This window comes from Hippoglossus hippoglossus, chromosome 12, assembly GCF_009819705.1.
Source record: "Hippoglossus hippoglossus isolate fHipHip1 chromosome 12, fHipHip1.pri, whole genome shotgun sequence".
Taxonomy (NCBI): Eukaryota; Metazoa; Chordata; class Actinopteri; order Pleuronectiformes; family Pleuronectidae; genus Hippoglossus; species Hippoglossus hippoglossus.
Genome location: NC_047162.1, coordinates 13,155,865 through 13,169,520, shown reverse-complemented (window position 1 = coordinate 13,169,520; position 13,656 = coordinate 13,155,865). Strand labels below are relative to the sequence as shown.

The 13,656-nt window shown below is 39.6% G+C and overlaps 1 protein-coding gene across 3 annotated transcripts; it reads right to left on the bottom strand.

Moving 5' to 3' along the window:
• Positions 1-474: 474 nt before the first annotated feature.
• On the bottom strand, positions 475-12,782 carry fybb (FYN binding protein b). Of its 3 annotated transcripts, XM_034602893.1 has the most exons (19): positions 12,609-12,782; positions 9,295-10,270; positions 5,999-6,125; positions 5,829-5,902; positions 5,635-5,657; positions 5,158-5,213; positions 4,554-4,686; positions 4,145-4,304; positions 3,809-3,929; positions 3,600-3,619; positions 3,396-3,468; positions 3,136-3,222; positions 2,694-2,734; positions 1,947-2,013; positions 1,718-1,817; positions 1,360-1,522; positions 1,219-1,252; positions 1,108-1,139; positions 475-1,018 (listed from the first exon to the last, which is right to left on the bottom strand). In XM_034602893.1, exons 1-19 carry the CDS (start codon positions 12,609-12,611, stop codon positions 996-998), a joined length of 2,313 nt encoding a protein of 770 aa, XP_034458784.1. In that variant the 5' UTR covers positions 12,612-12,782; the 3' UTR covers positions 475-995. The 3 variants fall into 3 exon arrangements, 2 of the variants coding, with proteins under 2 accessions (XP_034458784.1, XP_034458785.1); XM_034602894.1 differs by lacking the exon at positions 3,136-3,222; XR_004615692.1 differs by lacking the exons at positions 475-1,018; positions 1,108-1,139; positions 1,219-1,252; positions 1,360-1,522; positions 1,718-1,817 and having other exon boundaries at positions 3,119-3,222.
• Positions 12,783-13,656: the final 874 nt, after the last annotated feature.

The window sequence follows — 13,656 nt, the reverse complement described above, 5'->3', positions numbered from 1 at the left end:
GATTAGAATCTGTGAATGAATTCATCATGTGATTCTTTTTGCTGCCAGAGTTGTGACAAAACGTGGCTCCCACCTCACTCACCTGAAACGCCTCACCTGGGTCATTCTGGGGGAAACCGGTAAGTGTAAAATGAGTATGTATGGATAATGTGCCAAAAGTTGTGATTCAGTGCAGAGTTTGGTCTTATGTCTTAGGTGCCTCGTTAAAAACCCACAGCAAACCTCTTACTGGAACTACTTTAACCCAATTCTCAGTGTTTAGTGGTATAATGGCTTCCACTAGATGTCACTGATCCCTTTTCTTGTACAAAACATGCAAAGGAAACTCCAACATGAGGAATGCAGAAGTATTGAATTGTAAAAAGTAGAATGAAATGGTTCTTAATTAGTCTTTCTAACTGCATTCATTTGCACGTCTTTTTTTTGTCACATTTTTATATTATTAAACAAAACTTCACCTTGACACTCAAATAGTTTATTTTACATTTTAAAACCCGACACAAAGAAACCAGAGTTATGATCAGTATTTTATCATGTACAGCAATTTATGACAAAGTAGGAAGTAATATTTACAACTATCATTTAAACATGCTGCTATTCTTATGATATTATTGAACAACACAGTAGATGCATACATGAGAGGGGAGAAACAGGTACAATATAAAAACAGAAATATGGAAATACTGTTGATTCAACAAAGGTTTCCCAAAACATTGCAAGTAACATATCAACATCAAGCTTTTTTTGTTTTTTCGAAATAAAAATTAAAAGGATTGAATTGTTCAAAAGGACTTTACTGCCAGCCGGATTTCAAATCTTCAAATTCTGCCCACATGTCCAATATGCCAAATATCTAATAATAAATAATGGCATGAAAATGAAATGACAAATCAGTCTGATTCTCAGGTGGACTTCTAGAGTGTATCATCAATAAAACGTAATAAATAACGTGATAAACATCAGTGTTAAACATTCAACCCAGTGCAGGATGTTTCTCAGTCGTTGTCATAAACACAGTCTGGGAAATACAATAAGAAAATTAGAATTAGTGTATGTCACTGTGCTGAAATTTATTCATGAGATAAAAATGATTAATTTAAACTGTACCGTCTCTGATGTCATCGTAGATATCAGCATCGCTGCGAAGAAAAACAGAGGGATCAGCACAGATGTCAATCTATTCCTGTGTGTGAATGTGCAATTGTTTCTGATACTTACTCTGTAACAATGTGGCTCGTTGAAACGTAACCAACTGTTTAACAAGACAGAGATTGGGAGCAAAGAATGTAAAAGCAAAAGTTAGTTTTTTATGGTATCATCAGATGCCAACGAACATATATAAAAACAGCAAACACTCACATTTGCCCTCTTCATTCCGACAGATAAGTTTGTTGTCCACAGCTTCAACAATGACGTCAAGTTGCTCGGCTGCTTTGACTGGCAGCTCTTTCCCATTCCACCTCTTATTGGTCAGCGTGTGGACGATGGTCACCTGGTGCAGCACCTGGATCTCGCCATCATACTGAAAGACATTGACATGATATATTATTCTTAAGTATGTGACTGACAATTTATTTATTTATTTATTTATTCTTGTGAAAAGGTTCGAGCTAAATATCTGGAAAGCAAAAGTCATTTTAATGAATAAAGTTTAACCTTATTATTATTTATTATTAGGACTGGATTTGTAATTATGCTTAAAATCAGAGAAACAGACTTTAAACTTTTTCCGGAATTCCTTCTCCTCTTTCTCAAACTTCTTCTGCTTCTTCGGGTCCATCTCTTCATTCCTGCTTCTGCCTTTTAGGTTTGGAAAGCTGGAGACAAAATAAAACAAACGAGAGGACAAAACCAAAACAGTAACAAGTTTAGTGAAGTATATTCTCGGTCGTAAATTGGATGGACACTGTTGTCTTCGATGTTTTTTGAGATCCATGTAATTGTACCTGGGCAGAGGTGGAGGCTGATTTTGAGAGTCAACATCGTCGTATATTTCCTCATCCTCTGCCTGATCTGTGGGGATGTGTGGAAACAGTCAGTGAGGGAAAAAGACAAATAATGCTCACCTGGCACCTGAGATCATCATGCTTTCAGAGGGAGCATGTTTTAATCACACTACACATTACAAAAACACATTGTGAGTTGTAAAGGGTATAAAGATGAGGTGGGGGGTTGATTCACAATTTGGCTTGTGAAACTTTAAGTTGAAGTATAAATATATAAATCAATTCTAATATTTCTTAGAGATAAAATACAAGCTGTCAAAGGAGCGTTTGTGAGACGTTTGCTGAACAACAGTCACTGTGGCCACAAGTTACGACAGTTAATTGGTAAAGGCTAAAATGAAGAAGTGTCATGAAGTCAGCAAAGTGAGTAACTTAACGAGAGTATCTATTTAACTGTGGTAATATGAGCTAGTGTCAGCACACATACCAAACCGAATGAAACCGTCGCTGTAAAACCCCTTTGTGTATGTCCAGATGTCCGTTTTATAACCTTGCTCAAGGGCACTTTCACATACTCTACATGTAGTAGCTTGGAGATTCGAACCAGAACATCTCTACTTTGTTTTCAACTGAGAGGCCAAAGATTTATTTTGTAAAAGCCGAGGAAAGAACATAATGAGAAACAAGTGTATGTTCCTCATTAGGTATCCATACACAACATGTTAGTATGATCAGAGTGAGCATTACCTGAATTCCCCTGTGCAGCGAACTGGCTCGGTGGAGGCACTCTGGCAAGACACAACCAAACAATATAACATTGAAGTGGATGTATACGATTTGAGGCAGCTCAAATGAGTAATATTCATGAATCACAGCATGAATCATATTAAAAGAGTATACTTGTTAAAACATGTGTTAGCAGAATTGATTTTCTGATCATACCAACACAAGCAAAAGGAAACAGCGGGATAATTATTAGTAAAATCACAGATAATCAGACGCAACGATTCTGTTCATGCAATTGTCAGTTTGTCAATTTGAGTCCTTCGGCGTAATTGAGTTGTTGATCTGTTGTAGAGCTGTGAGGAAAGTCAACGCTCAAAGGAGACTTGAGAGGAGACGAAAGATGAGAGATCAACAGCAGTGGACAGTAGATCTGTGATCAGTCTTACTACTGAGTGTATTTTACACTTTAGTGCTGGCAAGACGATTGTTCCGCTCAAACATCCGCAGGAAGCTGCGCGACTTCACGAAGGAAGCCCTGGAGTCCACGGGACTAGAAATTTATAAAGCATTTATTTATGTGTAATTTTCAATCCCTCCTTTTTAACCATTTAACATTACCAGCCTGCGTTTATTCTTCAGAAAAGTTTAAAGAGAGATTAAACTGCTGTAACACTTTTTTTATCCATCTACCCAATTCTTCCAAATCGATGGATCAGTTCCTACCTGCCTTCCAGGTTTGGATCACTAACATCATCGTATATTTCTCCTTCCTCTCCCGGCAGCGGCGGAAGGACAACTACAAGATAAACACACATATTTTAATCGGTGACATGTTTTATTCTGAAACTAACTTGACATTGATTCAATGTAAAGCTTGTAACTGAATATAACGAAACAAGTGGTAACACTGTCAGGTTGAAGTCATACCTCCTGGTCCCTTAATGCCACTGTAGAGAGAGAAGAAGAGATTATATCAATTTCATTTTCAAACTTTGATTTCTCATAATTTATTTAAAACTTCATTTTGGAATATTTTTCCATTGAGAAAATATTCTTTGCATTTCAATTCTCCTGATTCTTACAAACTAAGAATCGCGGAATGTGGAGTAAAACATTTCATTTCATATTCCTGGTACCCGTTATCAGCGGAGAGCACATCAATGTCATCGTAGACTTCAGGGTCGGACTCCTGCTGACTTGAACGATTCTTCAGCGAGTTGAAATCAATTTCCACTGAGACGGTTTTTACGTAACCGACTGTTAGAAACAAAGAACAAAATGGAATTTGAATTATTGCTCTTAATTAGGATTCTTTGCACAAATGGACAGTGTAAAAGAGGGCGTGCCGTATAACAGTGCACATGTACAAGTACTGTTTGTTTTTGTCCTGTTATTCCAGGTGGGACTGAAGGGATGTCACAACATGTACTGGAAGAAAAGGAGTCAGATGAGTTTTAAACATGTGAACGTACTGGATCCATCCTGAGTCCGTCCCAACCATTTCCCCTCTGGGTTTCCTTGGACACGTAAGATGTCCAGACTGTCTCCCAGCTTCAGAAGAAGGTCGGTTTTATTGCCTTTGCAGTCCACACAAGCTTTACCCTGCTGGATGACCTCCAGGGGCCCAACCAACTACACACACACACACACACACACACACACACACACACACACACACACACACACACACACACACACACACACACACACACACACACACAGCCAGACACAAACATATATTAAAAAGGTACACTGAAAAAAATACAGTAGATTATGTCATGTTTTAAGAAAAGTAATATTCAGACCTTCAAGTGTTTGCATGTTCACATACTGTAAATGCAACAACGTGGATGTAACACGTGTCAGTCTTGTTCTCCTCACCTTGAATTTCTTTCTAGCATCTTGTTCCTTCTTCTCCCGTTCCTTCTGCTCCTTCTTCTCAGCCTCCTGTTGTTTTTTCATCTCCTTTGCCTCTTTCTCTTTCTGCTTTTCTTGTTTTTGTTCAACTTCCTCCCTTCAGAGTGAAAGAGAGAGAGAGTGCTGAGTTTGATAGAAAAACAAATGTATTTTTATGATGTGAAGCTTTTGAGATTACAGAATTAAAAACTACTTATTATGGAGTACTAGAATAAAAAAATAATACCACATGCACATACATACAGTACAGAAATTAAGGCAACTAATCTAATGAATTCTGCTAATATACTATGTTGTAGTATTGCAAAATAACCACCAGAGAGCAGTGTTAGTAAAGTACGACACAGCTGAACTGGGACTGAAACCAAATTGAAGTGATGCATCTGTAAAAATACACAAAAGCCAGTGAAGATCACATTGTGTTTCCGGCTTAACAGAAACACATGAAGTCCCCAACTAGTGTCAGTAAAAAAAAAAAAGATTATCTAATCCTCCATATACACAATATAGAGTTATGATATTTTAAATTTAACAATATGGCAAAATAAACAGCTAAACATTCTCTCACCATCGTTCGTCGAGATCATCATACGTGTCTCCGTCATCATCATCCTCAAGTCCCTCCTGGATGGAGAAGATAGAAGTCAAATCAGCGACTAAAACCTAGAATTCTGATCATTGTGTGTCTTTCATACAACTTGCAACACATATACCTCTGTAAACCATGTAAAAACCTATTTTCCATTAATTCCCATCATACTGTTGATATTTCACATCATTAATTTCTAACATTTTTCATCTGATTCTCCGTGTTCTGGTGTCAACGAACTTGGAATCACCCCTTTGCTCTATACATACACTTTAGTTTATCCTTATGGACACTATTTATCTATTCTTATTTACTTGTGACACTGTATCTTTTCATGCGGCTGCAGTGTCAATATTCCACAGAGTTTATCAGTCACATCCTAGTGCTTGTGTCTGCCTCTGATACCTGCATGCAAATTTGTATGTATGTAAATGAAGGAAATACACCGTGGCTCACCTTTGCCCACTGACTGGGGTGACCTGCGGAGGAGGAAGAATAAATTGTAAATGTTGGGAACGGCATTATTTAAAACAACCTTTATGCGCTAAGTTTCGTACAAAGGAGACAAAACTTGGGAAGTAAGAAGTAAGACAGACATTATATAGGATATAATAATGCATTTCATTTGATCAAATAATCAATATCTGAACCTGAGGGTAGTGGTAGAGGTGGAGGATTGCTGTTTACTTCATCAAGATCATCGTAGATTTCCTCTTGTTCGATCCTGAAAAGCACAGTCAGGGTTGATCTTTAGTTTGAAGCTTTATTCGCAACATGTACTAAGTGTGTTTGTGTGCGTGTGCAGGAATGTGTGACTCACATGGATCCAGGGTGTCGTGGGGGAAGACTGGGGAAGTCAGCCTGAGCTGCTGGAGGAGGGATCACATGGTTGCGGTGGTTACTTGGAAGAGGAGCTGGGATGATGGATTTCCCCAAGGTGCCTGGACCTGTGTGTTGAAATAGAGAAGTGAAACCTGTCTCACATCTGTTCTTTGTGTATAGCGGTGCTGTGACATAAGGAGAATCAAGACAAGCAGTGTTTAACCAACTAAAGCTAAAAAATAGACACTAATTGTGGAACTCTGTGTCCCATTACGGCCTGTTTGCATTCATGTTGTAATACACTGTCCTCCTGCGGCCGCAGACAACTATTGTCTCATGAAGCCAGATGGACCATCATCCGCAGCATTTATCATTTCTGTGATTTATGTGGAAATGGCAGTGTCCCATTTACAAAGGCTGGGAATAGTCAAGCGGACAAGTATCAACATTTTTTAGATGTTTGCTCATGCACATCGTGGACGATCCTGAGAATCTCGAGTCAGTGACGATCTACAGCCAGAAGCAGAAGTGTTCTTGTCAAACTAAATCAGCTCATGAAAAACAAACAAATAAGAAAGAAAACTACAAGAACCAATAAGACAATGTAAAAATACTCAACTACTAGTAAAGGTCTTTCATTCAAAATCAAACAGAAATGTACCTAAAAGTATTAAAAGTGAAAGTAGCCAATATGGAGCAGAATGGCTCCTGTATATTGTGTTATTATTATTATTAGTGTTACCTGAATCTGCAAGAAGCTTTTGAAATAGTTAATCCATAACACTGCTTCATGTTTTATCAAATATAAGCTCGTCATAGGTTTTGTATCAATATTTGCCTCTGAATTGTTGTTGTACAAATATAAAACAGCACAAATTGGAAATACTCAAGTGTAAGCAGCTCAAACATAGGTATTGAACATAGGTATATTACTTGACCATAGTACCACCACCACCCTGGAGCAAATCTAACCATCAAGCCAGAGGAAAAAACAAATCCGTGCAGTTAATTATGAGTAAAGGACAAATCAAAAGTGATGCTCTAAGACACAATGCATAAGAAATGCAATCTTTAAACCTGACTCGTGTTCATGGTCACTAATCTTTCAGAGTCAACATAGCAGAGGACATCATGATGAGGAACAAAAGGTAAAACGTTTGAGGACGTGCCTGTGGAGCCACGATCTTCTGTCCTCCAGTATTTTTTCAGTTGATTTATGATGAACATCAGAATTCATCCTTCACCTCTGACTGGAAATAAATGCTGATCAGGTGTGCGTCTAAAAACAGCCTCTCTCTCAAAACGATCCCTTACTTCCTCATGTGGTGAAAGTCAGCTGTCAGACTGGACAGTGAAGGGGGAGGAGAAGGAGAAACTGGACGAGGAACTTGATGCGGGTGAAATAGCAGAACTAAGAGTGTTACTGTCACTTTGGTCTGTTATCTTACACTCTGAGCATTTGTCGAGCTACTTCTGTCCAACTTGAACACACTTCACACTGCACGGAATATACAAAATGAAAATCTGATATGTAAAGAACACATTGGAAATGGAAATAATAATGTAACTTCGGTGCAGTTCTGCAGACGAGGAGGTTGTTTGCGTTGTTGTTTGGTCAAATAACCCAAAGTAACCTCAACTGCTGCAGCTTGCACTTACCAATGCCACTGAAACCACAAACAGGTTTGAAGCCCGCCCCCCTCTGCACATTTCTGACATGTATTCACACACTCTGTCCTGCTAGAGATGGAGAGGAAATGCACTTGAGAGAGCAAAACAAGACAAAGCCCTTCTCTTCTCCTTTTTCCTTTTTGGTCACAAGACCTGCGGACTGTTTGGTGCCCTGCATCACAGTAACACCCGCATGGCTCCGCCCACAGAGCCTGGTGACTGGATGAAATGTATTTTAGAAGAAATTATGCCGACACCTTTTGCAGAGTTTGATTGGCTATATTTGTCGCACACGGGGAGACTTTCCATTTCAAATTAAACGGCCAGATATAGTTGACGCACTTCTGCCTTTGGTGCCACGTGTGTTTCTCTGCTTGCTGACCTGTCACCTGAAACTCTCCTCCTCCGTCGCACCCTTTGTTTTTCAGTCAACACATTGTTAAACTTCCTCCCATTCTTAATGGTAAAAGTCAAGCGTGATGACGATTTATACTTATATACTTGTATTTAAATTTTCTGTTCTGCAGCTCTGTTTAAAAAAAAAAAGTGTAATTGAGGTCAAGATTTTTTTGAGAGACACGGCAACACTACATCTCCACATGATCTCAGTTGAAAGGTCAATGACCTGACCACTAATTATTTAGAAATACTGAGACTCCTGATGCAGAGCAACTCCAAAATATTTTGTAGGAATGAACATATAACATTTCCTCTGTTTTGGGTCTTTACTTTATGTATTCATCTCCCTGCATTTCGTTGTAAATGCTGTTTCTCCAGATTGCTGTGGAGAAATATGTCCAATTATTTTCTTTTTTTAATTTGACAATCTACGGACAAAAAATGGATGTAGTCTGTGAAGTGAAGCCAATGTGGAAGTGCCTGCAACCTGTCATCTCTTGAATTACCAGCAGAGGCCGACTATACTTGTCGAATTAATATCTGAAGCTGCCTACAAACGCCAGCATGTCTAACTTGTTCGAAACTGTACAATGTAAATTCTCTCAGGTTAATAAACCACAGAAAAATCCCTGAAACAACAATAAGGAACAACGATGTCCTCAGTAATGCTTTAGCATCATAAAGTCACATAAATTGTTTTTGCTAATAACTTATTAACAGTCACTGACGCTTTGTAAATATTTGTTTCATTATATTTGTTCAATTTGTTGGCCAAAAAAGTTGAAAGCAATTTATCAGGTAATTGTTTTGAATATATTTTTATACTTTTGGAACTATTCAGAATCCATCGAGCAAGACCAATATTGGGACTCATTGAAATTAGGAGGGTGAATATCTTTAACAGGGCTCTGAACTGCTGGGGTATAAGTATGAACTTTCCGATGAGTTAAAATGAAGAGTACCTGCTCGAGTTAAGTTCAAGTTTACTGATCACACATCTTTGAGATAGTGCATGTTAAGGTGTAATTATTTTGGCAGTGCCCCTTACTACACTTAAACAGTGAATAGGCACCTCGTATATAGGATAATGATGTATTGCCCCATAGTGTTGATTGATTAAATTGTTTAAATATTGATATTGGTGCACGGATTGGAGCTCCAGCTTCTCATAATCAGCATCTTTGTTCACTAAGTCATTATTAAACAAACCAAGCTGTAACTTACCATCCTCAGAGGCCACAGCACCTCTTTTGAAGTTCTCCAGGTTGACTTTGGGGGGTCGGTTGGGTTTAGCAGGAGCAGTACCCAAAGCTAAACTGTTGGGTAGAGGGTTACGCTTGGGGCCAATGGCAACACCGTTATCGGTGCCAAGCTGAGGGGAGTCCTTGGTGTACCGCTTCAAGCTAGGCTTTTTAGCGGCTGGAGGTTTGGCAGGAGGTACGGAGTTAGCGGCAGAGCCTGGCGCTTTGCTGGTTCCACCATTTTCTGGCTGCTCGCTGTTGTCCTTCTCCTTGTTGGACATATTCTGAGAAGCCCTAAAGTTGGACGGGGGCTTTGTCTGAGGTGAAGGCTTGTCCGCGGTGTCCATGTTTGCCCCTGCCTTATCTTCATTTTGCTGCCATAGTTTTATAAGGCTGCTGCTCGTTTTTTGTTGTAAAGGTGGTATTTTGAGTGCGGAGCTGGCTGTGGAGGGCACACCCCCAGTGTTGTGTTTTACCCAGCTGGGCTTGGAGGTGAGTGCTGGAGGTGGTTTAGGTTTGGCGTCGGACAGGGTGGAGCTGAGGGGGGGCTTGTTGAGAGGAGTCTTCTGTATGGGGGCTTTAGCTTCAGGAGGCTTTGACAGATGTGGCTTCATGGGTATTTGCTGTTTATTACCTATAAAAGGTTTGATTCTGGCGTTAAGGTCATCCTGTGTGTTGGCAAACCTGCTAGTCGGGGCTATAGTTTTGTTTGGCTCATGGACCACTGTGTCATTTCTTGGGGATACAGCATTTTTAAGGAAAGCTGGTTTAGGAGGAATTATAATCGCGCTGCCCGAGAAGCTCTCTCGCCCGAGAGGTTTCTTTGTCAGTGTGGTCGACCCGGAGGAGAGAGTGGGGCCCAGGGGTTGTTTAGTACGTCCAGCCGGTGAAGTGTCGTCATTGCTTGACTCACTCACTTCGAAGCGAGCCTTCATGGCCTTTACATCAGACTTGTTAGCCTGAAATGAATGGAAGCGGATCAGAGGCAGAGTTAATGATTAATAAAGAAGAAGCTAAAGGTGCTAAAGAGAAACTGTGGGGCAAAGCAAAAGAGGAATAAAAGAAACACTCTTAATTACATTGACACAAAGATTCACACAGAAACCCAGTTGCAACACTTTAAAAATACCTTATTTCCCGTCAAGACATTTCCTTCTCTTATTTACAAATGTTTTACCCAATCAGAGATATTCCAGCTTTCACTTTGGTTACTGAAATAAGTGATCTGGTTGTTTCTCATTTACACAAACACAAATTCTCACACAGCTGTGACTAAAGAGCTACAGGCCGTCCATTAATCACAATTCTCAAATTTAGAGTCATCAATTAATCTTAGCTGTAACATGCGTGACAAAGCATGAGAACTCCGCAGATAATACTTTAAAACTAGAAGTGAAAGCATTTGCTATACTGAGCGTTTATTTTCAATAACACTTCTTAATAGATTTATAACAAGTTTTATTACTTGTCCAATCACAGTTTTCTAGACTTCCTTGTTTGTCTTTTCATATGAAGGCATTAGGTGATCATCTATCATGTGCAAATGTCCCGTTGTAAACAAAAGGTCAAATTTGTCTGTTAGTAGTTATTGCCCTCCGGCTTCCTCCCACAGCCTAAAGACATGCAGATTGGTCTAAGTTAGTTGGTGTGATTGTGCGTGTGATTGGTTGTTTGTCTTTACGTGTCAGCCCTGTGATACGTTGGCGACCTGTACAGAGTGAACCCTGACACCAGCTCCCCCTGCGACCCTCAAAGGATAGGAGTGGATATTTGCATTAGGCTGGACATGGCGTGGCAGCATATTGGTTTCTGGTGTATATTAAATAGTTAATTATACTGAAACATATTGGTTACAGCTTCAGCTGTGACACAAATTAATATGCCATCTCATTATCTGGTGTCTTTCCTCTGAGAAGAGTGCAGAATGAGCAAATGTATGGGGAGATGCATTATCAGCCACAAGTTGCATCCTAAGTGGGCCCCTAAAAAGTAGGTTTCCTCCATTTTGATATCAGCACTTCTGCTGTTTTATAAAGCCACACCTATTTTAATAAGGCCGGTCTGAATAGAGTCAGAAGCACCTGAACAGGAAGTGGAGATAAGAGCAGTGGGATACAGAGCTGTGAACATGCTGCTAAATCAGTTTATACAGCCGTCATCCAAAATGAGGGTGTTTTGTTGGTGCAGCTAAATCAGACTCTGCTTGGTGACACTTGTTTGGGCAGGTGTGAACACAGTAACCACAGTAACGACATTTTAGAGGAGGTGGTCCTAAACGCCAGAGGTGTTTGTTTGTGGTGGGAACGTGATCTGGCCTCAGTTTGGTTTCCCCATGGCTGCTATCCTCATCGGGAAGAAAGCCGTCAAGTTGTATGTTTTTTAACAACTGCATCTTAAGCAACATTTGATCGAATTTGGGTTGTGACTTCAGAGTTGTCAGCGACACCTTTCAGCAGCGGCGTGACAAAGTGTGACAACACTGAATATTCAGAATATTCAATCAGAGGAAAAGAAACGGAGGAAAGTTCCCTTCTTGTGCTTCTCGTTTCTCATCAACAAAAAATTACCCAACACGTCTTGTAGTTACAGTTACTGCTTCTCTAATCGTGAGATGCTGCAATGTTGTAAAAACCCTACGAACGATAAGATTCCAACATGAATGCAAATATCAATCAACAACTCTCTTCAGACAGAGTCATTTTATTATGCATAGGCAGCATGTGGGAGTTCATTATTCTTTTAGTGCATTAAATGCCATGAACTTTGTAGTTATCTGTACATTTAAAGTCTTATGGGCTGCAGAGACGGAGCAGGGCGAAGACAGAGCTCTTCTGCTCAGAGCAAAGAGGAACCACTATCTCTCTTTCCACTGTGATGTAAAAGTGGAGGCAAAAAGTCGCCTTGCTTAATCTAGTTGGCCCAAAACCAAAAAGTACCAACGCAACCTGTGACTACTACTGTTTTCACACAACATCTGTGAAGAAATGGGTCAAAACAAAGTCAAAAGTTAAAGTCTTTGATATCCAAGGCAGATCTAAGATTTGATATAAAGCCATTAAGACAAGTTTTATTCTAAGCTCTGTTGAGGTCATATGAAAGATTGCAGCTTTTCATCTCCGATCTTGATGCTTGCAAAATCTCGTGCACAAGTATGAAGAAATATCCATTCATAAGAAGTCTGTAAATATGTCAAAACATTTCAAATAGCAGCTTTTCTTTTACTCAATCCAGAGAAATTCTAACATCTGTCAGGTGAACATTTTATCTTGTTTTAGTTGATTATTAAGTTGTACTCACCATATTGAGGACCCTGAGGACCAGGGGATGGTTGCTGGAGAAAGCGGTGGAGAGTGTTTGATCAGTGTCAGTGTGGGTTTCTGTTGCTGTCGGAAGCGAGCGAGAGCGATACTGGTTGACCCTGAATGAGTGAGTGTGTGTTTGCGTTGGAGGGATTTTCTGCCTCTGTCTACATCTACTTCCTCTCTCAGTGGTATGTGTTTTGTGTGTGTGAGCGTCACAGCCTGTGTTATCAGTGTGTTTTGATCTCACGGATTTGCCTGTGCCTCTCCCTGCACTTTCCCTCGGTACTCAACAACCGATGCTCGTTCATCCTCAAGCAGCTAAAAATGTCAATTATATTTTTAGATATATTATTATAATATATATATATATTTTAAATTCCCTTTTATTTAAGGTGACAATGATGTGACAAGGCTGAATGAGATGGCTAGAAACAGCAGTAAAGGATGTGGCCGTGTGTTCTGCATCACACAGTGTGGTGCTTTGACACACAGTGTGGTGCTTTGAGCTGTATGCAAGATTATCATGCCAACATGCTTGTGACAATGCTAACATGCTCAGGCGTAATGTTTACCATGCTTACTACTTTAACATGTTAACGTGCTAACATTTGGTAAATAGTATAAGGTTCAAAATGCTAGAATTTACAAAATACAAAAACATGATTGGGGCATGATGCAGAAAACTAACAAGTGGTTACAGACAGTATTATCCAGACTGTAAATTTCTGCTCTCTGGGGCTTTTTAAAAAAAAGTTTACGACCACTTACTGTGGAGTTTACAGTTTACAATTCTACTTCCATTTTGTCTGGATACTTTCACGCTATTACTCAGAACAAGCAAATTTGGCTGCCGGTGCAGCAAGTGAACTTCATTTGATAAGATTTCTTAATGCGTGTTGCAACTGTAGAACACGTAGAAAACTTGGATTGAAGGTACCATGGAAAATGTGCAAAAACATATTGAGTCCAGCATCAGTAACTCATTGTTTTACTGACTCGAGGTCTTTAAAAACAGATGTTTAAAAAAACTATTTGTTCCAATA

Bases quoted from the DNA above. Each gene is read 5' to 3' on its own strand.
- fybb (XM_034602893.1), bottom strand. The intron at 3,620-3,808 runs GTACCAGGAATA...CTCTCTCTACAG, and splicing joins GTGCTCTCCGCTGATAACGG to TGGCATTAAGGGACCAGGAG. The intron at 1,019-1,107 runs GTACAGTTTAAA...TGTATTTCCCAG, and splicing joins CTACGATGACATCAGAGACG to ACTGTGTTTATGACAACGAC.